Source organism: Falco biarmicus, chromosome 3, assembly GCF_023638135.1.
Source record: "Falco biarmicus isolate bFalBia1 chromosome 3, bFalBia1.pri, whole genome shotgun sequence".
Classification (NCBI taxonomy): domain Eukaryota; kingdom Metazoa; phylum Chordata; class Aves; order Falconiformes; family Falconidae; genus Falco; species Falco biarmicus.
In genome coordinates this window covers 30,204,594-30,231,693 of record NC_079290.1, presented here as the reverse complement: position 1 = coordinate 30,231,693, position 27,100 = coordinate 30,204,594, and the positions used below count along the sequence as shown (strand labels likewise).

The 27,100-nt window shown below is 40.8% G+C and overlaps 1 protein-coding gene across 4 annotated transcripts in view; it reads left to right on the top strand.

The window, feature by feature from the left end:
- Positions 1-27,100, top strand: part of CPQ (carboxypeptidase Q) — a 163,695-nt gene that overhangs the window by 83,287 nt on the left and 53,308 nt on the right. For all 4 annotated transcript variants that reach the window (XM_056332648.1, XM_056332645.1, XM_056332646.1 and 1 more), the window contains one exon: positions 17,409-17,520. In XM_056332648.1, the coding sequence (XP_056188623.1) occupies positions 17,409-17,520 (112 nt within the window). The remainder of the gene's footprint in view (positions 1-17,408; positions 17,521-27,100) is intronic.

Sequence of the window (27,100 nt, the reverse complement as noted above, 5' to 3'; positions counted from 1 at the left end):
GAATGTGTGCAGACATCATATCTGAAGAATCACAGAATCATTTATGTTGGAAAAGACCTTTGAGATCATCAAGTCCAACCGTTCACCCACGACTGCCAAGTCCATCACTAAATCATGTCCTTAAGTACCATGTCTACATTGAATACCTCCAGGGATGGTGATTCCACCCTGTTCCAATGGGCAGCCTGTTCCAGTGCTTCACCACCTTTTCAGTGAAACTTCAACTGGAAACTGTTCCAATGTAAACCTCCCCTGGCTCAACTTGAGGCCGTTTCCTTTTGTCCTGTCACTTGTTACCTGGGAGAAAAGACTGATCCCCACCTGCCTACAGCCTCTTTTCAGGCAGCTGTAGAGAGAGATCAGGCCTCCCCTGACCCTCCTGCTCTCCAGACTAAACACCCCCAGCTCCCTCAGCCCCTCCTCACAAGACCTGTGCTCCAGACCCTTCACCAGCTCCGTTGCCCTTCTCTGGACACGCTCCAGCACCTCAACGTCCCTCCTGAAGCGAGGGGCCCAAAAGGGAACCCAGCATTCGAGGTGCAGCCTCATTAGTGCTGAGTACAGGGGGACGATCACCGCCCTGGTCCTGCTGGCCACACTGTTTCTGATACAGGCCAGGATGCTGTGGGCCCCCTTGCCCCCCCGGGCACACTGCTGGCTCATGCCCAGCCGGCCGTCAGCCAGCTCCCCCAGGCCCTTTTCCCCCAGGCAGCTTCCCAGCCGCTCTGCCCCAGCCTGCAGCGCTGCCTGGGGCTGCTGTGACCCAAGGGCAGGGCCCGGCACTGAGCCTGGTTGAACCTCCTACAACTGGGCTCGGCCCATCGGTCCAGCCTGCCCAGATCCCTCTGCAGAGCCTCCTGCCCAACAGCAGAGCAACACTTTCCCTGATGTATGGCACGTTACGAAGTTCTGGAGATGAATGGTGCTTTATAAGGTGTTTTCTGGTTTTCTTCTCTGTGTCCTCCATGGTGGTCAAGCTGTAAATAAATAGGCTCTCAGGGCTCAATTAATTGAGAGAGAATTGGAGTTGTATATCGGACAGGCAGAAGAGACTGAAATTGGTTGATAAAGTAGCTTTCCAGGAATGTGAAGAAATCCCTGCATATCTCATTTTCACCATCTGGTTGCCAAATGAAGGTTGCCCTCTGTCCTTACTATAAGTATTCATTTTCCTATCTTTCAGGTAAAGTTGCCCTGACTCAGCCTGAGCTGGGCAGTGGGAAAGGAGAGAAATGTTCTTCCTGATTTGCCTGGTAGCCGCAGTGACACACCAAAGGTGGCTGACCCCTCACACCTGTGAGGGAAACCCTGTCAGATTCTACCCTGGAGTTTAAAAAATAGGAGTAAGGAGGATGGAAGGGAGATCCTGGTTGCAACCTGATACTTAAGCTTTTTTTTTTTACTTGTGAAAGCCAGTGTGGACACATGGGTGCAACTGCCAATCAAGATGGTCTGGAGAGCAAGCAAAAGAATTTCTCCAGGTGCTGCTATGGCAGCTATGGTGAAGGTGGTGTGTGGGGACACCAAGATGACCCTGTGATGGAAAATCATTGGCATCTCTAGCACAACTTTTGTTATTACATAAAACGTCTCTTTTAACACCCATCCTTTGCCAGTGTGGATCCTGCTGAATGTACCTTGAGCTTTTTTTAGGCTTTGTCCTTTTCCCCAGAGGAAACTCAAGTCTCTCATAAGCACTTAAAAGTTTTTCTGCAATACATTTACAGCCTGGTTTTCAGACCCGGGTTTGTTTCTTAGTGTTTCCTTGGGGTAATTTGGAGATTGTGTTCTTAGTACAAGAATCTGTTGTAGCTCAATAGACAGAGACCACTGCTGAGGCAATCTAGCACACTTTTTGTGTGTGTTTGTGTATGTTTCCTGATCTTCTGATACTCACTCGTGCTTTCACTGGTGACATGCTTGGAACAAAGGATACATTACAACACCACCAGCTAATATCTGTTCCCAGGCAGCAGTTTATATAAATTTCTTCTCCTCAAACCTATGCTGATTGGAGGATACTGGCAACAAGTCATGGTTAATTCTGATGACATACTTGAATTGGAGTCAGCCCTTTCTACAGAATTGTGGAAACTTTTTATCTGCAGCTTTCTCTTTACCTCATTTGACTTCTTTACTGTTTCTACTAACTTCTATCCTTGTGTCTTTGTAAAGAAATGAAACATTAGCCAGCTTTCTTTGGAAAGGCATGTTTACTGGAGAATGTAGAATAACTCTGAATCAGTTGTGGAATAGAAAGTAACTGTAAGTAATTTGTTAGATTGCAAAGTTTGTAGGCAAAGTCCTAGAAATATTTTGGTTCTGTGTCTTTTTGCTTTGTGTGTGGCTCAGTTGCAATTATAATGTTGTAGTTAATGTAGCGGTGTTAGTATTGAGTGTCCTGCAGCTGGGAAGAGAAAGTGTTAATTACTAGAGTGAGATCTGGGTTATGTGAATGTAGGTGGTTTCAGAAAATGAGTATGCAGCTTACTTGTTTTGGGGATATATGCATTGCAGAGGACTTGTTATTTGGAGCAGCTTTTTCCAAGAGGGTTTTTGACACCTGTTGGTTCAAGTCAGTTATCCTGCCAGGCTGAGGGGTTTCCGTGTGATAGGAGTAGCAGACCACTAGCTGAGTAGTTTTGCCCTTTTTTCTCTTAGTAATGGAACAAGTTAATTTGCATTTTGTTTCATTTGTAAGATGCAAAATCCAGGTGAACACTCTTGCTTACTGTTGTTCAGGAAGACCGGTCTAACAACTATTCAAGTTTCCTGCTTGTCCTGACCTTATTTTGCAATCAGCATTTTTCAAAGGCATAATTAAAATGTTCTCCAATGGTACCATCTTTCTGCCAACCAGCGGCTCACATTCCCTTCAGTCTGTCCCTGCCATATGTGGATGAAAAGGGAACCGTCTGCATAAAGGCTTTGGTCTCTTGAGAAGAATGTGGTAGACATAAGAAATGCTGGCCAAACTTTGAGCATCTTTTCTTCTTTCAACAGGAATGAAGCATCCAGCAATGGCTTGGAAAGTCAGTAGTAAATTTTATAAGACATCAGTGGGAGGGGAAGTGTTTAGAGAGAATGACAGATTCCTATCAGTTATTTTGAAATTGTTGTGTTATTAAATCCACTAATGTGGGAATAAAAATTGCTGAATGTAATAAAATGATAAGCATATGAATCAGATTTTTCATGCAGTTACATCTGATAACAAGGACTAGAGTGGATGCATTAGGAGAATCTTGTTCCTCATGCCCCTAATTCTCTATGTGCAATTTTGTCAGAAGTTTATTTAAAGGGTAGAATAAGTTTCTGTTAAGATTCAAACATTAAAGTATTTAAGCAGGTACAGCCCTGATATAATCTTAACTAAAAATGCCTTTCAAGCTTATTAACCCAGGACATATAATCAGTTTTGTGTACTACTGTGATAACCATTGTGTTTAATTTTGGAAGTTAAAGGCACAAAGCCTAATAAAATTGGATTAGGAGCCTCTGAGAAGAGTGCCTGAAGGAGAAATTAAATTCATTTCAACACAAACAGATATGAAATGAAGTACAAATAGAACAGCAGTAATAATTTTAGTATGACACAAGGCTTCATTAAAAAAAAATCCAACAACCTGTATTGCATTCGATGCCAGGGATGTGGAGACTGAATGAATATAGGGTGTTTTTAATGCATATTTTGGAGGTGATTGAAGACTGATGTCTAATAGCGGTCAGGGGTGCTTGCCAGCTGGTTAGCCAGTGCTGTATAGATGTCAAAATTTCTATGAACATGCATTCCTCTGTCATGTGTGAAATTGAGGGGTGCAGGGATAGTTAAGTAACTACGTTATTTTAATTTGCAGCAGTAGGAAGAGAAACTAGAGGGAGATGGCACTGGCAATGAGACACACAACCTTTCAGATGAAGGTCGGGGATTCAAATCTAGGGTGAAGTGACAGGCAGTATTATTTAGCACTGGCAGATTTTGAGTGGCCTAGGGACATAAATTTGATGTTAAGTCCAAGTAGACAGAAACCCACATCACACAAACCTGTCTATATAACCCGGAACTAGCTGGCATTTCTGGTGTTTTTCTTTCTGATTTCCTCTCTGTAGCTGGATATGGGGAAAACAAATTCTGCTGTGAACATTTTCACAGGCTCAAAAAGTTTCCCTTGCTGTGGAGGACATGAAGAAGTTTGTGCCTCTGAGAATGTCAGAAATGATACCAACATGCAACCATTCCTTAGGGGCTTGATAGAGGGGAGATGAAGGCCCATGTGCAAGGCATGGCTCAGCTTGATTACAGAGTGTGGCCATGAGAGGACACCTCTCCTGCTTTTGGGATGAGTGCTGTAATCACTCTGCGTGTCCCTTCCAATGAAAACTCAAATGTTTCACACAAGCTGGACCAGTTCCAAATGAGATAACTTCCATTTTCTGGTACCCCACCTGTGGTAATCACACGATGATTTTGGAAAGAGACAGGACAAGGGCCTTGTGTATCTCCTCCCTTTCTCTTAGTGCAGTTGACTTGCTTTTTCATCTTTCTCCAGGGTTTGTCCAAAGCTATGAGTTACCCATCTGCTGTCTGTTCTGTGCAAGGGAAGCACTGGTTTGTGCCTGGCATAGAATCATTTAAGTTGGAAGGACTTCTAAGATTGTTGAGTCCAACCATTAACCTAGCACTGTGAAGTCCACCAAGAAACCATGTCCCTAAGCACCACATCTACACGTCTTTCAAATACCTCCAGGGGTGGTGGCTCCACCACCTTCCTGGGCAGCCTGTTCCAATGCTTCACCCCCCTTTCAGTGAAGAAATTTTTCCTAATATCCAATCTAAACCTCCTCTGGCACAACTTGAGGCCATATCCTCTTGTCCTATCACTTGTTACTGGGGAGAAAAGATCAAGCTGCATCTGTCTACAGCCTCCTTTCAGGTAGCTTTAGAGAGGTGAGAAGGTCCCCCCTGAGCCTCCTTCTCTCCAGGATAAACAACCCCAGTTCCCTCAGGTGCTCCTCACAAGGCTTGTTCTCTAGACCCTTCCCCAGCTTCCCTTGCCCTTCTTTGGACACACACGTGCATGCATTACAAGATGGCAAGGGGCAGTAGCCACACAGTGTCCAGACAACTCATGCACTTGAACGGTTTTCCAGCCTTTGGTATGCCAAATGACTTGAAGTGCATGTTACCACTGTTTTTTCCTGCTTTGTCACAGCTGTACTTTGCACCAGGTTTTCTGAAGTTCCCTGCACTCCATATGCATTCCAGAGCCCTTGTGTTATGGGTTCCAATAAAGTGAATCCCTTTTGAACAGAAATTCTGCTGTGGGAATTATCCTGACAAGAATTGTCTTACCTGCTCTTTTACAGAAATTGTTTGAGTGTGAAAAATCAGCCTCTTCTTCATCTTGGTGAAAGGGTTGTGTCAAACACACTTTAGATTTCACAATAGTATATAAACAAAGAAACTAAGGACAGATGAATGTGAAGGGTAAGCTATCCTTTTGTATCAAAATTCTGGGTTTTTGAGATAAACTAATGGGAACTGAGTAGGGAAATCTGTCAGTGTTACTTGCAAGTACTTGGCTGTGTCTCTGTGAATACGACTGGTTTCTATGGGGCTGTTGACAGGTACTAGAAATTGTGGACTTAATTTTGATTTGCGTAAGGAGATACAGCTTCAATAATTTCAACGTAAGGCAGGGGCTGTAAGTCTCCACTTCTTAGTGTTTTCCATGAATGCTTTTGTAAATGCAAGAACAAATGTTAATTTTCACTGTAACCCTACATAATAAACAGTTGTTTAGTCCTATTTTACTGATCAACACAATATAATTAATTTGAATATATAAATGAGAAATTATTGATTTTCTAAGTCCACATTTAAGCCTCAATAGAAGTGTTGTTTTAATTATCAGAAACTAAAAGAAACTGAAGGGACTGTAATTGGTTAGAGACTCATAATTTGAAAGTGATGTTGCAACTTTGAAGACATGCCTCATACAATATGTAAAGCAACTCTTTTAGGGTCAGGGTAGGATAAAGACCTTATTTTCATGTTGCAAGCCAAGTAGTGTCCTGTTTCTGTGGGTTCATGCATCAGTTCATAAAACTATTAGGCAAAAATTGTAAATGATTCCATAAAATGGATTTAATAGGAACTTTAGTTTTTACCATGATTTTGATGGCCCTAAGTAGAAAAGACATCTTTTGTCTTGTGCCAGTAAAATACTATATTGAAGATTACAATTGTACTTTAGCTGTCTGGATCTGGAAAGACATACTTGGGTTTGGCAGAAATTATTTCCAAGTTGTATTCTGCTTTTTGTGTCTCTAACAAAATTTATAGAGCCAGAAGAAATGTGGATTATTTACAGAGCCAGAAGAAAACGTGAATTATTCGTTCTGGAATCAGTGTCATAATTACAAGAAGAGACCCCTGGGAGGTCATGTAGTTTAATCTTGTGCTCAAAGGCAGGACAACTAGAGCATGTTGTGTAGGGTTTGGGTTTTTAACGTCTCCAAGGATGGAGACCTGACAGCCTCTCTGAGTAGCAGTTCCAGTGTTCTACAACGCTTGCAGGAAAAAAGGTTTTTTTCTTATTTTTACATGGAATTTCTTCTGTTTCAGTTTCTGCCTGTTGCCCCTTGTTCTGTCATCTGTCATTGAGCACTACTGAGAAGAGTCTGGCTCCACTTTCTTTACATCCCTTGTCAAGTATTTATACATGTCGATGAGATCCCCAAGCCTTCTCCAGTGCCAGCTCTGTCAGATACTCCAGTCCCTTCATCATCTCAGTGGCTCTTGGTTGGACTTATTCGAGTATATTCATGTCTGCCTGGTTCTGGGGAGCTTAGAGCTGGACACAGCACCCAGATGTATCTCTCCAGTGCTGAGTGGAGGGGAGGGATCACCTCCTTTGACCCGCTGGCAGCGCTCAGCCTGATGCAGCCCAGGTGCTGTTGGCCTTGCTTATGGCACAGGCACATTGCTGGCTCATAGTCAGCGAGTCCATCAGGACCCCAAGCTCCTTCTGTGCCAAGCTGCTTTCCAGCTGGTCAGTCCCAGAATGATCCTTAAAAGTCAGCCAGCTCTCCCGGACCCTTTTTCTCTCCAGCTCTGTCTCCCATAGGATTCTTACAAGCAGGTCCTTGAACAGCCTAAACTCCACTTTCCTGAAGTCCAGGGCTGAAATCCTGCTGTTTGCCTTGCTCCTTCCTCTCAGGATCCTGAGCTCCACCATCTTACATTCACTGCAGACCTTCACATGCCCAGTCAGTCTTCGTCTTCCTTGTTTGTAAGTATGAGGTCCAGCAGAGCATCTCCCTCATGGGTTCTTCAGTCACCTCTGTGAGGAAGTTGTTTTTCTGTATACTCCAGAGACCTCCTGGACTGCCTGTGCCCTGCTGTGTGCTTCTGCCCTCCAGCAGATACCATGGTGGTTAAAGTGCCCCATGAGGACCAGGGCCTGCAAATGTGGGACTTCTTGCATTTGTCTGAAGAAGGCCTCATCTACTTCTTCCTTTTCCTCTTCAGGCTATCTGTAGCAGATGCAGTGTCACCCACATCGGTCTGCCTTCTAATCCTGACCCACAACCTCCAAGCTGATTCATCATCCAGCCCCAGGCAGAGCTCCAGAAGATCCCACTGCTCTCACACAAAGGGCAACTCCCCCCATCACCCTCCCAGCCTGTCCTTCCCAAAGAGCCTGCACACATCATTTGCAGCCCTCTGGTCATGGGAGCCATCCCGCCATGCCTCTGGGACCCCAAGGAGATGGCAGCCCTGTAGCTGCACACAGACTTCAGTTCCTCCTGCCTGTTCCCTCCATGTGCTCCGTGTGCAGGTGTTTCAGTCATCACTTTGTAGTAACTTCCTACCCCCACGGTGGGTTGCTGCCTTTCTGGAAATGCATGAAATGAGTGATGCACTGAGTAGTTTGTTGTGCAGATTAAGAGAGAAGCAATGTGTGTATGAGAAATAAAAATGTTATGTACACATTAAAAAAAATTAGTGAGGAGTAAAAGGATCTTAAAAGCCCCTTCTGACAAATAGAAGGATAATCTTAGCAAAATTCTGAGAAAACTTGTGCAGGTGCCAGGGAAGTAGAATAAGCCATAGAGATAAAAAAGGGTTACAGTAATCAAATGAAAGATTGAGTGTTTTAGCATACTATACAATGAAATCCTTTAAGTAGCAGTGGTAGAAATGGCAAGAACCTGGCCTGCGTGTGGATTTGTGGAGCAAGAGGAGCCTCTGTCAGAAAAGCCTCTGATCAGAAGAGCCTCTGTCGCAGGCTGCAGTTAGAGCTGTGAAATGCAGGCCTGTGAATCTGTGACCCTGAGAGGAGGGATTTTTTGCCATCACAGCAGAAAGGCATGGAGCCACCTCCCACTGTAGAGCAGTGAGGACAAGAGGCATCACCAGTTCTGATAGATCATTGTGACTATAGAAGTGGGATGATGAGACAGTTTTGGGTGAACTGATTACAGGATCAGCACTGCTTTTAGTATGTCTGATGGTGAGGGACAGTGGTGTGGGAAAAGGCAAGAATTTAATTTCCATTGTGTTCAGCTGGTGTTGATGAATTAAGTAAAAGCTTCTGGAGATGTAAAACTATGAGGCAGGCTTGTGAGCTGACAGCATTCAGGATCCAGTTTGACTTCTGAATGCTGCAGTGAGGGCTAGTTAGGGCACATTTTGAAAAAGCTTGTTATAATAAGGTATTAGGAAAAATATTTTCTGAAGAGTAAACACTGAAACAGTTTGTCCAGAGAGGTTGTGGCATCTCCATCTTTGGAAATTTTCAGAACTCAACTGGAGAAAACTCTTGAGCGTTCAGATCTAAGTTGAGCCTGCTGTGAGCAGGGTCTGGAAGTTGTTGAGCACCCAGAGGTCCCTTCCAACCTCAAGTATTCTCTGATGCTTGGTGTTTGGCATGGGGATTTAAGTGTTATGTTTTGAAGCCTCCTCTCTTGTGTCCTCTGATGTTATTAACAGCCATCTAAGGGTTGTTTTGACTTGTTTCCATCAGCAGTCCTCTTGGGGGATTTTTAAAATGAAGCCTGTTTTCTTGAGGACAGTTCCGAGGTGGCTACTCAGGATGGCTTTCAAGATTATCAGACTGCACTAAGGCAGTGCTAGTGGGGCATGGGTCTTGTTTAAGGGTTCTAGTGTTCTCAGGAGGAAACAATAGTTTTATAATTTTTTGGAGAAAACTAGAATTTTTACAGTTTTGGAAAGGTATGCTTGCCAATAGTGCATAGTATCACAGTGTACAAGAAGGACCGTTTTTGTAAATGCTTTGGTGAAAGAAGTACCACTACACATTAGTGTTTATTTTAGCTGAGATGAATTTTGGTATCTGATAAAAGAAATTTCAAAGCTAAAACATTTGGTAATGTTGTTAGATCTGTAGTAATGTGGAATCATAGAACTCTAAAGTGAAAAATATATAAATACAAAGCCTCTAGATTATTAAATAATCCCTTTCTTTGTACACAAATCATCTACTGCATGTGTAAGGGAAGTCTTCCTTTGGTAAGGGCAGAAAAAGGATTGTTTCTCTCTGCACATCAGGTCAGACGCCATTTCAGCTTTTCTACAGGAGTATTGCAGAGATTCTTTGCTAATCTTTGAACTAGAAAAATAGCAGCTACAATATCATCTTTATTGAAGGGTAAGTGATATTTCAGTGATACCTGCTTTTGTTTAGAGGTAGTTATCGTTACGGTTTTTCCTCTTAAAACCCCTCTAGAAGTAGGCTGAAATACATAAATTAAAATCCTTGTTTTCAGAATACAGTATTATGAAGAGTGGTATTATTTCTGAAATGTTGCAGCTCAGGAAATAAAAAATGAAAGATTCGAGGGAACTTAAATATGGAAATACTATGTCTTAAAATCTAACATTTAATACAAAAATGATAGTCATTTCAAGACTTGGTTATCTTTTGAATGCTCATATAGTTTCTATGTCTCATTACCTTTACTACAATTCCCTTATCAGTAATAATTCATCTTCAGACTAATTTTCTCCTTCACTGTCATATATGCCATAAATGATATCAGCCCATGCTATTTAACTCCTCAGTGGTTTTGAGATTCACTGCAAACAGGGAGGTTTCGTTGCAATACTTTCCGAGGACACTTTATTTTCAATCACCCTTACAAAGCAGAGATTCAGCTTTGAAGAGTTTACTGTATATTGTGACCCGGAGGGTCTTTGAAGGTTAATCAGCTTTTTAGCAGTAATAGGGTTGGATTCTTGTGTGACTAAGTGAGTTACTACAGTTTCTTGTGCAGATCTATCATTTAATCGGAAGCCTGGAAGACTTGCTACACTGCATATTAAGTAGAAAAGACAGTTTTTGTTTTAATATTTTTTTTCTTTCTGAACTTCAGTGTATCTTTAGGACTGTAAATTAGTTGAGACAGCTAGACTGATTATTTAAGAACCATTTCTAATGTGCGTGAAATCTAATAAAAGGAGCTGTACAGTGAAGTCATATTATTTGGACACCAAAGCTAAAAACTAATTTGAGGAAATATTCTTATATATACAAAATAAAATCCACTAAATGTGGTAATGTTCCTGATTTACATTTAGGGCATGATTTAATCCAATTGCAGTTTAACTGGAGGCAGTTAGTGTTTTCTTAAAGGCAAGTGCAGAAACTCACAAATTTTTTTCACATATTTGTGGCCCAAAACAAATATTTGGGAAATGGTCAGGGTAGACTTTCAGGAAGAGTTTTTACCAAGTAAGTGTTTTTTACAACTGAATATCTCTGATATATCTCCGTGCTTGAATTTAGCTGTTGAAGTTGATGGAATGACAAACTATAGAGTAGATCTGTGTTTAAATGTAACTGGACAAAGTATTTTTTTCTGGTAGTAATGAACTGCACATTTTTAAATACAAGAGAATTTATATTCATATATATATATATATATATAATGTAACTAAGCTTGCATTTAAGTCTAATTCTAATCCCATGCTATATAGTGCTATGTCGCTGATGGGAACTCCACTTTGTCAGTTTTGTCTTCCCCAGATGCTGAGATGCTGGGTTTGAAATAATGGTAGTATACATACAAAATGCAGTGTCCCTGCAGGAGCTATTTAGGTGGTTGTCTTTATTATGCAGTGATTGAGAAGTTTCCTTCGACTCTTTGTCCAGCTGTTGGAAGAGCTGGGTTGGATTCCAGAAAGGAAGATGATGTGTGATACATTTGCTGCAGTCTGTGCGCTGCTACAGCACATAGGATTACAAGTTCTGATTGTTTAGATTTCAGATGGCCTTTGATGGAAAAGCCAAGGGACTGATTTACAGAATCTTACTGCCTGATACAAACAAATAACTATTGTAAATATTTTAAAACTTGAGGAATGTTGGTTTGTATACAGGAATGTGGTTCTGCCTTTACATGAAGTACCAAGTAGGAAGAGCTGGTAACTCTTAATTTGTCATTTGTTTTGCTGTGTGAGTTGAAGAGAAAAATGTTTGAGGTGAAGCAGGGAAGAGAATGGGTCAGAGCAAAAAGCCTAATCACATGCCAACATTTTATTCCATTAAGATGACAGAGCTTTTCCTAAAAAAGGGGAAAGAGAGTACAGCCTGCAGGCTAAGAATTACTTTAGAAGAGGAAGATTACTGTGGACACTAGTGCCAGCTTTGCTGTGTGGGTAAGCAGCAGAAAAGCATATTGCTTGGTGTTGCCATTTTCCAGAATGTATTGATGATGCTATTACATCCTAAAACTGCCGTGCCAGATTTACTACTCTTAATTAAACAAATCTGTGTATTTGAAGACTTTATTTAATCATAGTTTTGAAGGCAAGTTAAGCATGATGGGCTTAAATTTAGTCCTGCCAGCTGTTTTATTTGCCCACTAGTTAGGTACATGATATGCTGCCTTTCTCTTTTCCCTTGTTCTCACGCTGTTACACAGTGAAATGAAGAAAATCTTTAGATCCTTATAAACTGAAGCCATCTGGCATTTCACAGTTGCCATGCTATCCAAATGGGCAGATTACTCAAAACGTAGTCCCTAAGCTTAGGAGAGCAGGCCTGAATTTGGTGCTGGGTTCATCTGTCTGAGAAGTGGGGATTAAGAGTTTTTCGGTCATGGTTTGGTTAGCATCAAAAATTTTGCTTGGGGCTGAGGAAAACAGGAAATTGGCAAGTGGGAGAGTGTTTGTGTGAGTAAAGAATAATGAGTATCTGGGGAAGCAGAGAATTTATAGGCAACTTTTTTATTGGATTAGGAGATCCTAATTCTTGTCTGACTTCTGTTTTCCTCTAATTTTGGTCCAAACATAAATAACTGTATGTGGTGTTCATTTCTGTAAATTTATTGTATAAATATCCTATGCACTGGGAGGAAATTAATGTAGAAAAAATATCCAAATAATGTAAGACCTTATTGTGGTACCTAGAGCTTAAGATGGACCTATTTAGAAGCAACCTGGAGAAAAAAGAACTGCAAAATTTGAATAGAAATGCTTTTCATGAGTTTCCAGGTAACTGGGAACTGAGTTGGCACACTGTAGACCTGTACTGCTTGAGCAAATGACTTAGCAGTATTTGGCTGAAAATCTGGATGAGCAGTTGAAAAGAACTTGTTACAGTCTAGAGGACTTCACCATTTTAGCTTAAAGTTTCAGCATACAGACACTTGGAGTTTGAATGTGTTTTGGTTAAACATGCTTGATCTGGTTCTAATACCCTGTTTAGATCTTTGTCATGCCGTTCTCTGTGTACGGGATTCTTATTTAGTTTTGTGTCCTCTCCATGCAAGTTAAGGTATTCCTTATCTTCCCTGTCTGCTGGAGGAAGATATAAGGAAAAATGCTTTTCAGTTGTTTGGATAATGAAAGTTATTGCTAAGCTTTTCTAAGAGAATGTGTTGGTAGCCACATTCCATCAATAAAGGTCCTGCTTTGTGGACCCTAACCTCCATCCAAGTCTTCTTCATCCATAAAGAGCAAAGATGAATGATGACTTTGTTACTCTTCTGTTACGTCTACCTCAGTGACATGAAATAATTTTGCATGCTGATGTTCACAACTTGATACAAATATTATTATAGATTAAATTCTGTGATTGAAAATGTTACTTGCAGTTCTTGCCTAATGTGATTATTTATGATTTCTAATGTTGCATGGAAAGAAGACTTTGCCTTGTACCTCTACAGGAGCAAGTGAGATTGTGGAGACTAAAAGCGGAATAAACTCTTCTTAAAATTCCCTCTAACCAAGCAGAAGGTAGCTCACCTACATTTTCTGAAGTTACTGCATGACAAATGCAATAGGCATGTGTGACTACATATGGAACGGGAGATTATTTTTAGTGGCAAAAACTATCCTGCTTAGAAAAGGATAACTCCATGACATATGCAAATGTATGCAGACTGAAAAGCCCTTGACTTAGTATAAGCATTACTTAGCAACAGCTAAAAATATCAGTGTGTTATCAACTATGTTATTGTCATACTAAATCCAAAACGCAGCCTTGTACCAGCTATTGAAAAGAAAATTAACTCAATCCCAGCGGAAACCAGGACAGGGTGGTTCCTCTTCCTAATCTTCTCGGTTTTAAAACATAAAATGTATACATATACGTTTATATAAGTATGTAAAATGTAATATAAATTTCAAAATATTTCAATATGCAATTGAAATGCTGGTTATAACTGAAAGACATCCAATAGAGGTCATAAAGCTGGTGCAGAAGGAAATAGATGTCATATATAATAATAATGTCATAAATGTCATCTTCTATTTGAAATGTTTCCTGCAGTTTCACTTCTCTTGTATTGTCTCAGGACAGTGTCTAGAGTAGCATTTCTCAGCTGTGTCACTGCAGGACAGCCGAATCTTAAGGTGTCATGTTGCATGCAAGCTGTCTTATTTATTCCTGTCAATTTGACAAATGTATATTGCTGTGTTTGTAGTGTCCTATACAGTTGCTTGTGGTTTCTCTGTATATTTAAAACAAATACTTATACTTACATACACTCACTTACATTGCTTTGCAATGCTTATATTCTGTTAGCATGTACTGACATTTCTATAGGGATGTTTTGTGCGAATGTGATTAGTCTATGTGTAGATTTGAAGCTGAGAACCGCATAACAGATTTGAAAGCAATGTGGGAAATGCAATAATCATATGTCCTTGATAGCTTTAACTGCCTTTGTTATTAGCCTACCTGTGCAGAGAATTATCATATTATTATTTTATAATATTATATTAAATAATATAGTGGTTTAGAGTGAATTGCAGAAATATTTTCATTCATTACCCAGACACATTATATATACTTAAAGACCAAGATAAACATAGTGGTATTGTTACTTATGACTGTGTCTTATTTTAAGAATGTCTATGGCTAGCTGTCAGCAGGATCACTGAAACTTTTATTTTAGCAGCTGCTACAAAAGTATGATAGTTTAAAAAAGCAACTGTTGTGAAAAAAATTTCACATAGAAGTACATTGGTTGTGTTCATGTAATTGCTATTGGCATTAGCTTAAGTAAATTTAAGTAAAAGGTCATCCATAAAATTATCTGGTTTTCTTAATCCACTTGAACCTTGATCTGTTTTGGTGTAATGTTCTGGAGTTGGTAAAGATGCTTTATGAATGGAGTCTGTAATCCCAAATGGGATTACACCACCTTCTTCTGATTCAGAATTTCCTGCTGTTGCAGTGTGTGTTGTTTCAAAGAAATGAGGAGTAATTCCCTCTCAGACACTCCTGTTGAGATCGCTGTCAGGGAACAGAGTTAGTGAAGTATTCTTTCACTGCTAAAGACAAGGTGTTGCTTCTGTTGTAAACTTAGTTATCTCTCAATGAGTTTACAAGCTTGTTCTAAATAATTCACTTCAGCTTGAAGCTGTTTCCCAGGAGAGTGAATAGTTATCTTCTTTAAACCAATTTTTGCTTTAAGAACAAACCAACCACATGGTGGTTTTGAAGTGGTAGAACAGACGTCCTCTATGCAGCAGACAGTTGTGCTTTCACTTGGAGCCTTTTCTATTCTTTTTTTAAAATACTATTATTTACAAATTCCTTACTGAGAGGACAGTAATGAGTCTGCATCAGTCAGCTGCAAAGTGTGGTCGTGTTTGAGCTCTGTCCTCCACAGGTGGGTTGCAGAGGGTCTGCACATGCATGAATGAACTCAAAGCAGAGTTCATTCGTGCGTTGCCTTCACTGACTGAGCATGTGTGTGTGTTTGTGCTTAGTCCTCCCTTATAAGAAAACAAAAATGAGCAAGGAGTACTGCAATGAACACTTTTTTCCTGTTCTCATTTCAGAAAGGTTTCTACCTCCAAAGCATAGCTTTTCTTAGATTGCCTGGTTTTAAGCTATATTGTTATTGTAGCAGAGGGCTGCCACAGATTATGTACTTGTACTGCAGGGCAGCATCCCTGGAAAACATGCTGTTTGCAGTCTTTCATGCCGGGCCTGGGAGGATCATGACATTAAATTGCAGAAATATCTCCTGTGTAAATCTGAGGCTTTTACAGAGGGGCCTGCCATGTAAATTTAAGTGCTTTTGAAAGAGGGGAGGTTTTGGAATAAAGGCTGCAGTATATCTCTACTACCAAGAAAATCAGTCTGTGCTGGAAAGCAAGCACATGTTGAGTTAAGGCTTGGTAAGGAATAAAGAGAGTTGAAACATCTGAGAAGGAGAGACTAAGCTGCTCTTCAGATTTTGATCACAAGCTTTTCCAGCTTCTAAGGCATGACACTTCTGTTTTTTATAATACACACATTTATAACATTTCATGGTGTATTTGCTAAATTTAAAGGGGTTTGGTGCATCGTGGTTGGACACATGGCAATACAATGGATATGACTAATAATCTATCATGGCCCTTGTTTAATACAAAGGGGCCTTTTAGTTTTGTTACCTGAGTTTTTATTTGATTGGATGAAAAAACGTGGTTGTTTGATGAGCAGTTGATGCTTTTTGTCTTTCCATGATCTGTTTGTCCATTATTTTTAATAACTGGTGAAACGTACTAAGATGTCTCTTATGTAAAGGGAAAAATAGAGGTCTTAGTATTTGCACCCCAGTACTGTGCAACAGTTTCTTGCAATGTTACCTGCACACTTGACAGCACAGGCTTTCACCCTCCAGGGTTAATAATAGGAAAGAAACCCATTATGTTCACTTTTTCAGTGCTAGAGTAGTTGTCCTGCAATGAGTGAAAGCTGAGATGATATGCCAGGGAGATCCTTATCCCTTAGGGAGAAGAAGGTGGCAGAAGGAATGAGCATTTTTCATCTTTTTCTAGATCCCATAACTGTGAGACCTGTTTGACGTCAGCCAACCAGAGAGGGGGAAGCATGCCTTCATGATAACCAGTATGACCAGTTCTGGGCAGGGCACAGGTGGATGGTCCAGGGTCTCCTTCAGTTTTTCCACAGTGCTGAGCTGTCATAGGTTGGACACTTCCACTTCCACCCTGTCCTAAGGGCACTCTTTACTGGTACCAGTTTTTAAAGATTTCTAGGGCACTGCTCTTGTTTTTATGCTATTCCATCATTTTACCACACTGCCTGCTCAGCTCAGAGTTCTTGTCCCTCCTTGACCTTTCCATCGCAATCATAGATTTATCAGCCCTTCAGCTTCAGGTCCAGTTAGGGAACGGTCTTGCTTCTGTTATTGGTCTGATGCTGCTTGTGGACTTCTGAAGAGTTCAGATCTGAAAGCAGGTGTTTCTGGAGATACGTATACTGCTATACTCTACTGTGGCCACAAAACTTTCTTTGCAGAAAACCCATCTGGGACTTGCTACCATGTCATTTTAAATTTCAAATATCCTTATGACTAATGGAACTATAAAATACGTTGTCACTGTTGTAGCACATAGGGGATCCAGTAATGAATTAGAGGTCCTCTGTGACAAGTACCATAGATATATAATAAAAACCAACAATCTTTGTCTGGGAACACTTCAGTCTAAGTTTATATTTCTTCATTATGCACCCAAAAATAGGGTTAATCAAATTTCATGCCTAAGGGCTTAAACAACTGGAATATGAAAGAAATTTTCACCATTCTACAGTGCAGTAGTCTTCTTTCTCTGGAAAGTATGCACTTTGTTAAGGTTCAAGCCAAAACCTTTCAGTTAAGTATTTCTCACAGAGTATCTAGTTTGATTTAGGCAGTGGTTTGAAGCAATAGGATGGATTTGGTCATCCCAGATTTATATTTAGTGACTGGAGAACAATGTTTTAGTTTTATTTGAAATGTTTCCTTCTTCCCATTCTAAATTAAACAGCCAAATTTATGACAAAATCATTAAAATGCTTAAATACTGAACTGACTTTTCTAATTCAGTGTTTTCATGTAGATACGTTTTCTCTTAATTTTTTTTTAATCTTTTCCAGATTGTATTGGTCAGTGGACATCTGGACAGCTGGGACGTTGGGCAGGGAGCTATGGATGATGGTGGTGGAGCATTCATATCATGGGAAGCATTATCACTCATTAAGGATCTGGGTAAATACATAATTTTTAAATATTTTTAATGCATTACATTTCCATGACATTTTGTATGTTGTCAAAACTGGATTTTCTATTTTATCCATTCCTCTGAGCACAAGTATTCATACTTAGTATAAGTATTTGCAGGTTTGTCTGTTAAAGTCCTTCTTGCATCACAGGGGTCATCCAAAAGCAACACATCAATCAGTGATCTAGAAAGTGCTTTGAGCCTGCATGGTCACCGTCATCACAGAATGAAAATTCAGTGTGAGATATACTGTCTAGGTACTGTAGAATGAAGTCAGTCTTTTTCATATTGTCTTAATGAGTTCCTCCCTATTAATGAAGATGAAGCTTCATGAAGTCACAGATAGCCATAGCCTTCTGATATTGTTCTCTGCCTTTTAAGCAAACATTGTCATTCAACATGTTCCTAATTCTTTCACTGTCCTACATGTTGCTTTTACATTGGTTACTCAGTTAATCTAATTCCCAGTCCTTTACCTTGCTCATGATGACTTCTCAAGGTAATTTCATCTAAGTCCCTCTCAAGAGCCCATAAGTAGGACTGGATCTGGACAATGATCCTGCCTCTGGTCTTCTCCCTTTCATCTGCATGTAAAGGTATTCAGCAAAAATTATTCTGAACTTCACAGAAATCCAACGTACATATTCTGGTGGTTTTGGTTTTTTCCTTGAATGTTCTTCCTAAATAAGTTTATATCCTGTCTGGAGTTGTTACACCAGTTTGATGGATAGATACATCTATACCATCAAACTGGTGTGTTCTCAGCTTTGTACTAGAGAGCTGATTTCCTGAGTATGGTGCTTTTATCTTGCTGTGCACTTGGGCTCTGCTTTGGACTGTGACAGCTGATTTCCCTGGCAAAGTGTCGCATGCCGGTCTGAGACCGGAGCGTGGTTCTGTTTGTATTCTCGGGAACAGAATTAAGACTCAAAATGGAGTCAAGAGCCAAGGAACTTTATTTTCTCAACAATAAATCTGCGAATGCAAAGGGAGAGAGAGCAAAAGATAAAGAGAGAGAAAAGAAGGAAAGAAAGAAGGAAAGAAAAGGGAAGAGTTCAGGGCAATAGCTACCACCCTGGAGCTGGGGTATCCTGACAGTCCGATTTGTTTCCAAGTCCGGTGGGGGAACGTCCTGTCCAATCTTAGTTGGTTCCGTTTTTTATAGGGTTGTTACAAGCCGTTCTGCTCAACTACACCTCCACTTGACAATGGTGTACGTGCCCAACATCAAGGGGCCTCCAGGCACCTTGACCCCCCTGACCCCAAGTCTGGATACATGCACAGGGGCTTGGTCAAGTTTTGCAGGATCAGCCTGCCCTGTTGCTCCATGGCATCGGTCGGTTTCCTCCTTTAACAATGTATAGGTAAGTCGCTGCGGTGGCAGTGGTGTTATCTTCCTGCCTTAAATCTCTTCTCTGGCAGTAGTCATTCACAGTGGTGATTGCATGAGTTTCCTGCCATAGCAATGTCAAGATAATACATCTGCTGTGGCGATGGTGGGTCTCATCGGTCCAGTTTCCCACACAAAGGTAATCCAGGTCAGAGCAAGCACACACTTGAGTCTCATCACTATAGGGATACACTTCTGCCAAATTTAGCTTAACCATGATGACCTGTCAGATGTTGTGAGCTCATGTGTCTTGTCAAGCAACATTTGACACTGAGGGCTTGCACACTGTAGTATCCTGCTACAATAGTTTTGTGGCATGCAGAGCAATGTTCTGATTCCAGTGATCACGTCTTTGAATAATCCTGGGTAATCAGCAGGGTGACAAGGTGACTGGGTTCTGGAATTCAGGCTGCAGATCAGCTGGGCTCTTCTGAAGCTGATACTCTAGCACACAGGCTGTTGACACTGGACTTGCTAGTCTCCCTCCTGCAGAATTTCTGTGCAGCAGAAGTACAAGTTGAATTGAACTCCCACGCTGACAATGCTAAAGGTAAACAAAGAAGGAGAGAAAGAGGAAAAGGTGGCTTCTAGTGTGGATATGTCTGTTCTAGTAGTGCTATGGTTAAAATACCAGAGTGGAATTGCTCAGCCTGTTGCCTCCTGGTTTGCATAGACCCTATGTGTGGGATCCGAAAGGCCAATTTCTTCTGCTTTTGGGCTTCATCTGACTTGCGGGTAGAACTGGGCTGCAAACAGAGTGTTATTATGGAAGGGCATGGTCTACATATGCCCACATAGGGTGTGTTTGGTAGAAGAGATGGTCCACAAGGTAAGATGAGATAGGGCCAGTGCATGGGCAAGAGGGAGCTATGGTTGCACAGTCATCTGCCTGTGTTCTCTCAACACCCAGCCTCTCAAAGTTTGGCCTGCTGTCCTGCTGTTCCCAGTCTGCCTTGGCCTAGTCTGATTTCTGGTCTCCAAACTGCAAATTCCAGTCTTACTGCTTGATCTGTAGTTTTTTGCTGGTCTTACTTCCATATGGGCTTTTGTCACTCTCTAAACTAGTTCAAAACAGACTGCTTAGATTGTGAAGTTGATATCCAAGGATGCTTTCCCCCCTTCGTTAGATGGAATCTATTTTTCCTCATCATTCCCTTTTTCCAGAACTGTAACCTGTGGTCAAGACGAATGCATCACATATTCATTAAAAGCTGAAATCTGCTGCTACTCCTGCTGTTAGCTCTGGCAGAGTTTAAATAATAAACTAGATTTCCCTGCTTCCAATAAGAAGGATTTGTGCACTTGAACAATCTCAGTGTTTCTTGAAGGGCGCTTTGTAGACAAGCTCTGTTATGTGATCAGCCACTCTCATACTGCAGTGGTAAACATCAGACATCCCTGTGAATTCCTGTTCCTTTGTTTTGCATTAATTGAACCTCTTACATCTCACTTTCCCACCCTCAGAATGAATGAAGTATCAGTCTGTAACCAAAACCAAGTAGTATCTGTTGTAATTTTTAGTCTTTTAAAAGTAAACTAAAGCCTACTCCTTCTTTTAGTGTTTTTACATTTCTTTTGTAATTCTTGGAAAATTGTCTATGTTCTCTCCACCTTGAGGAAAAAAAAATTATGCTTCTGCGTTTGCTGACTCTATTCCATTCACAATAAACTGGTTTGTGTCTCTTAAGGGCAAGTTCATGGTGGCATTGTATAATTCTTATTCACTGGGTTTCCCTTCACGCATGACTGAAATGCATCACTTTCTGCTTGTTCAAATATTTGATTTCCTCTGGTAGTAGCCGGTGTGTTTGGTATACGACCTGTGGTGAAATGCTGTTTTCTCAGCTGGGAAATGCCGGAGCCTTTGCTGATGCCCTTTGTTCTGGCCAGCTGTTGTGTTCAGCTCTTCTTGTTATACCAGTGTTCTACAGGAACGTAAGGCTGGGAGAGGACTTGTGAGTCATTACATGTAACCTGTAGATAAGCACGGGGGATGAGGCCTTTCATAACCTGTCTGCCGTAGCAGATCGGTTAATGCAGATTTTATATTTTACGGTACACATGAAATGTGACAAAAAGGACAGCAAAGTAACAGATGTGCAGATTGTGAGAGAAATTAGTGAGTTTTATTTAAAATCAATTCCACAGATTGTGGTTTTTGAGTAAGCATTATATTTTGAACTGTGGAGATTTGGTTTAATATCCTTGTGGACCCTGATGAATTTAATCTTAGACTAGCCCACCAAATACATTTGACATGGGGATAAGTCAACTCAACTGGCTCATCTGTATGCACACGTGGAATTTTTGTACTGTGTACTGGGAGTCTTAAAGCCATGGTGCATTGTCTAGCCATAAATACTATGTCTGCATTTACCAAAGTGTAACTGATCTTACAGCCTTACAGCTATGATGATATGATCTTAAAGCTGAAGCAAGCTTCTGAAATATGAATTCTAGAATACGAAGTTTGCATTGTGTAGTGAGAAATACTGCCACTACTTCTGTCATGGTCCATTGGTTCCATGAAAGCAAGATATTACTACACTATTTAAACAGGTTTTTTCCATGCTGATCTAATAGCCCTTCATCATGGTATCACTTTGACCCTTGGATGTGGCTGGTGGACCCAAGTTACGCCTGTTAATTAAGATTTTGATAATTCCACGTAGTACTTGGAGAATTACTACAGTTTAAGTAACATTCCATACTTTCAACATAATGTTCTCCTGAAACCATTTAATAGCTATTGGCTTAGGACTAAATACATGAAATTAATTGAAAAATTAAAATTAGAGTTTAAAATTGTTGCATTTTATTTTAAGCAGTGCAGTTTGTTTTCTTGCCTCAAGAAAAAAATTAAACAGTTTTTGCTTTTATTTCTAAGTAAATCACTTACTTAATGTGTAAGCCTTTATATTTCCTGAATCTTCAGTGTTGGCCTTTATTTTTAATTGAACTGGCAGTTTCTGTACTGTATTTTTATCTTTTTTCTTCCTGTTTTTTTTTTTTTTGTGGTTGTTTTATTTTTTGTAGAATTTCAGACACTGTAATAGTTACATGTTCCCTACAAGGACACATGACAATAGCACAATCTGAAGTAGTAGCACAATTTGAAGTCTTCAAAACTTCAAACTTTTGGTAGGATTTTTTTTTCCCATTTCACTTTCTGACTTCATGTGAATGCTGTTTCATTTTGAGAGAAAGGGAATTACATGAAAACTAGGTTGCACTGAAATATTTTTGTATTATATTGCCAAAGAGTGGAATAAAAAGATTTAATTCATATAAAATCCCCATGTATACATTTCAAAAGAGCACTACCTTAAAAACATAGGCTTTTTATAATATAAACATAAAAAATACATTTAAAAACTACTGTAGTTTCTGAATATGGTTTAGAGAGATAATGATTCAGTTAGCCCTGGAAAATAGAAGAGCTAAAAAGTGGAAAGTTTCAAGTTTGGCGGAATACTTTGCTTCTAATAGTGGTACTGTCTCTCTGCCCATCTTCCACAGCAGGGTGACGGGAGGGGGGCAGCTGCTGGGGGTGCGGTTCCCTCTCCACCTTTTCCAGGGAGGAAGTCCAGGCATCAAATTTAGAGCAAACACCAGCTTTTAGATGGTTACCTTTCAGCAAGGTGAATCTTACTCCAAATGGCTTTTCCACAGCCACCCTGTGCAGAAAACTCAACTCTGTCTCTTCTGAAGCAGCTGGAGCTTCACTTGTGAAACATCCCTTCCAGCAGTGTACAGTTAAATGCCAGCACCAGCTTGTGCACCTGTTGGTCACAGCCCTGGTTGTAGACATCTCCTGACCAGAGTAAACAGAAGTGGTTTCCTTAGTGCACCCATATCACATTCTCTGTATCAATTATACTCTCGCAGCTGCTTGCTTTGCCGGTAACTCATTTTCAGAAAAATTCACCAACTGGTGGCCATATTGACTAATGTTATCCAAAGGAGTCTTTCCTCCCAGTTAACGCTGAAGTTTAATGAAGCACAAAGGAAAGAAAACCAGGGTTTTTTCCCTGGAACCCTTGAAGCTTATACATGCTGATGATCAGCAAGATCTGTGGTGAACTGCTTTATGGCTTATGTGGTTAAAAAACGAAAAACTGAAAGTGTTTCCGCAGAAGTTGTTTATGAGAAGAAAGACTAAAGTCTCATCTGGTCCTTGTTCTTTGTTCCTTTTTCTGGAAATGAAGATGTCTTTAGAGGCATTTATGGGCTGGTATGAACTGGTAAACTCCCTTTCATTCAGTGGAGCCAGGGCTGTTGCAATTAGCTGAGGATTTCCGATGCTTAAGAAATTACCAATCATAACTGCAGGCAGGGTGTCCGAGGCAGTAAGCTTGTGCAATGTGCAGCTTGCCTGCAGCTGTGTCTGGCAGCTGCTGCCCTCCCCAGCCCTCTGCAGTCTTTAACCTTTTGATCAATTTTAACTAAATTTGATAGAGGCATAGAAATATTTAGAATATGAAGTTCTGATATGTTCTTTGCAAATGGGTGATTGAGGAGAGATGGGCAAGTGCATTGATGTCCCGGCTGAGGGAGAGGCAGGAAGGAACTCAGCTTTTATCCTTTCCCTCTGATGACAAATGCTGGTTAATCAGCACGCATGTAGCTTTGGTGTAAGCACTGGAGCCTCTTTCTTTTTAATCTGTTTGCAGTCTCTATGTGATCGGTAGCAAATATTGCTCCAGTAGTAGTGAGAATGTTGTCTGGGTTAATTCAGAGATCATGGGAAGGCACTAGGGGTGTTTTAGGGGGGAAGGGCTGAGGGGTTCCCATCTGTAAGCTGAGGAAACCCATAGGGTGTTGCATGAGCTGTGAAGCGGTGTGAGGACATTTGGAAGCTGTAGAAGAGACAGCACTCAAGCAAACTGAACCAGCTGTGTTGCTAATTACAGTATAGAAACCTCAAACTCAACTTGTTTTCAGGTTGCATTTACAATTCTCAAATTTTACTTTTATTAGCTTGTGTGCAAAAAAGGGCATCTCTGGAGATGGCTGACACCATTTGCCTCAGCATTTTCGTGTTTGTTGGGTTAATACTCTACTGGAATTTGAAACACAGTTCCTCTTGTCCGCATGTCACGTGAGATTTACAAAAGAATCTGCCTTTCCAGGTGAGGTGAAAGACTAGTTAAGCAGCTACTAAAAAAAAAATAATCACCATAAAATTACCCAGAATTTATTTTGATGCAATATTTTGCCTTTAGTTGGCTAAACAAGTTGGACAGACGGCCTGTGGGACTCAATCCAGCTCTGGATGTTGGTTGCCAGTTTCTGTGAAGGTGGTATTTGTGTTCCTCTCCCACCATTTCAAGCCTGCGGCTGCTACCATACTGGCCTTGCTCAAGACTAATAACTTGTCTACAGTATATTTGAGCAAGAAGTAGGCAGCATGTACCCAGTGATTTCAGAGCTTTAGTCAGTGCTGTCTTTTTGCTCCTAATCCAGCTGTGTTCCTGCATCGCTTGGCTGAGGGGCATTTCCCAGCCGAGGCCACAGGCACTCTGCCCTTCTCCCACCCTGGGGAGCACCCTGCCAAAGCTACCTCATGCTCCAGTGCTAGAAACATGGGACTTTTATCCTTAAAGGGAGCTTGAGGGAACTGAATAATGACAATAATAGAGAATGCTCTTTAGAAGGTGGTTGTATGGCAGTGTCGGCTTTCTAAGCATAATATTTTAAGCCTCCTAACTTGCAGCCCATTGGAGTTAGAGATGCAGTCAATTTTGACGGATAAATTTCACTGCTTTCTTCTGAAAAACTTTAGATATGATAATTGTTGGGTTGAGTCTCTTAATTAAAACAGCTGGAGCCATTTTTTTTTCCTGTTGAGAAGTTGATAGGGGCTGCTACTTGAAACTACAGTCTAGTTCATTTTCAGAGTCTCATCTTGTCTAGCACAGGAGAAATCAAATAGTCAACAGGTCCTTTGTTCACATCCCAGGTTTCTTTCAGCAACATTTACCCACAAGCTTGCTCTCCTTGTCCAGAAATGTGTTTTCTACCTTTCCCTGGCTGTGTCTGGGTCTTGCTTGCCTCATCGCTAGTCAGCTCTTGGTGCCCTGCCAAGCCCAGAGGTGCACACATGTCCACCAGCTACTGCCCAGTCTGTGTGTTTACAGGGTGCATCTTCTGAAGAAGCCCAGTGGCAGTGCTGTGAATTGGCCGAATCACAAACTTACCCTCTTTCTCTAGAACAGCTTGAACCACAGCAGTGTAAGGCATCGCCAGTTATTGCTATCTGAACTCCTGCCTGTGTTGAAGTAGTCAGCGTAGACTTTAGGGAAGGCTGCACTCCAAAGACCACTATAATGATGGATTGTGGTACTGAGTAAATGTTTCCCTGCATTTGCTGTTGTCTTGTTCACTGAGCTCATGTGCAGTCATGTCTGCATTCCACATTAGACCAGGAAGTCTCCTGCTCGGACTGTGCCTCCAAGTGCTTCTGGGAACCCTTGTTCTTCCATGTGAAAAAATATTTGCTATGGGGAGCTGCCAGAGCCAGTGAATACCAGGAGTCAAGTAGATGAACAGGGCACGCTTTCCTCTTCTGCACTCAGGGCAGGATGCCTGTTGCCGTTGCTGTTGGAGCAGCCTGATGAAGGAAGGATGACTGTTGACAAAGCCTAATCCCAGCCATCACACCTTTTACATGGCTTTCCTACATTCCTAGAAGATGACCTATATGCACATGAGAAAGAGAGAAATGTATGGTGATAGGTGCCATGCATAGTTCCCCCTCTTCTCTTTGCCACTGTTACGGGGTATGGAGTTTCATGGGTCAACTTTCCTATAGGTGTAGACATGGATCTGGCACAACCAAATTTCTGTTTCACAGGACAAAGGCACAGAAAACTACAGAAATGTTTTTAAAGCAATGCACATAAGAATTTTAAGGTACTACCTGAAGTACATTTTATGTAACTCATAAGGAGTTGATTAGACAGTTTTTTCCCTTAAAACTTATTTAAAAATGAAATTTTAACTCTCATCTGAATTATACCTGTGACTAATGTGACTGGAAAACCATAAGACAGATTTTTATGCAGTTCACTGTAGTCTTTGTATGAAGTTACATTTCTCAAGTCCAAATTCACTGCCTAATATATGAGGACTAAAGATATGTTTTATTAAAAAAATGATCACTGGAGCCATTCCTTTTCTGCTAGTTTAATTGAAGTCATATAACTGAAATTTTAACCTACTTGCCAAAAAATTTGTTAAACATTTTTCTGAATTTCCTCTAGCTGTGGTGGTGTAGTTGTTTGCTGTGCAGGACATATGTTGTGAAACACAGTTAAATGACTGCTTTTGCTGTAGGGTTGGGGCTTTTTTAATTAAACATGGCTGATATTAACTTCTTATTCTTACATTCTTTCCACTTCCCCAAAGTTGCATATTTTATTCTGACCTTCACCTTTTGCAAATCTATTAAATCTACTTGGTATGAAATATCTGCATATGCTGTTACACTACAACTGCATTTATTGCTTCAGTTCAACATTTGGTTGAATGCATATTTGGCAAATAATTAAATCTTCAATTTCCACACTAGCTTGCCATAGCAGAGGGGTGACTGCAGACATACAAAGTTGTTAATCTGGCAGTAAATTTAGGCATACGGCCCTCCATAACAATGTTGCTCTGTGTCCTGTGGACTGCTGCTTCTCTGCAAGCTTTAATTTACCCAGGAAATTCAAGATAAAATATGTGCTTTGTCTATCTGTAAAAATCTTAAAAACCTGGTAACAGAGGCTATGGTGTTTTCTTTTTAAAATCTGTAATGTGGCTGACATGGTGAAATGCTGAAATCCATCCCAGATGAAGTCAGGGCCATCTTGTCTATACTGTCGGGGTTTTTAAGGTGTATCTTTTCAATATGGAGACACAAGTATGGCTAGTGTATTTTCTGACTCATCAGCTCTGAGGACAGTCAGATTTGGGATTTCTCTGATACAAAGAGTGGGGCAGCAGAGGCAGAAGGCAGAGCCACCACCCAGTAAGATCAAACCATGGTTGATGCTTATAATGCCAAAGAGTTGGAGAGCGGGGCCCTGCGGGGCCTTTTCTGCTCCAAAATTTGATGAGATCTCTAAATACGTTTAAGGAAGGAGGTGTTTCTAAAGAGGGATAAGGTGCATTTTAAGGGTGGACAATGT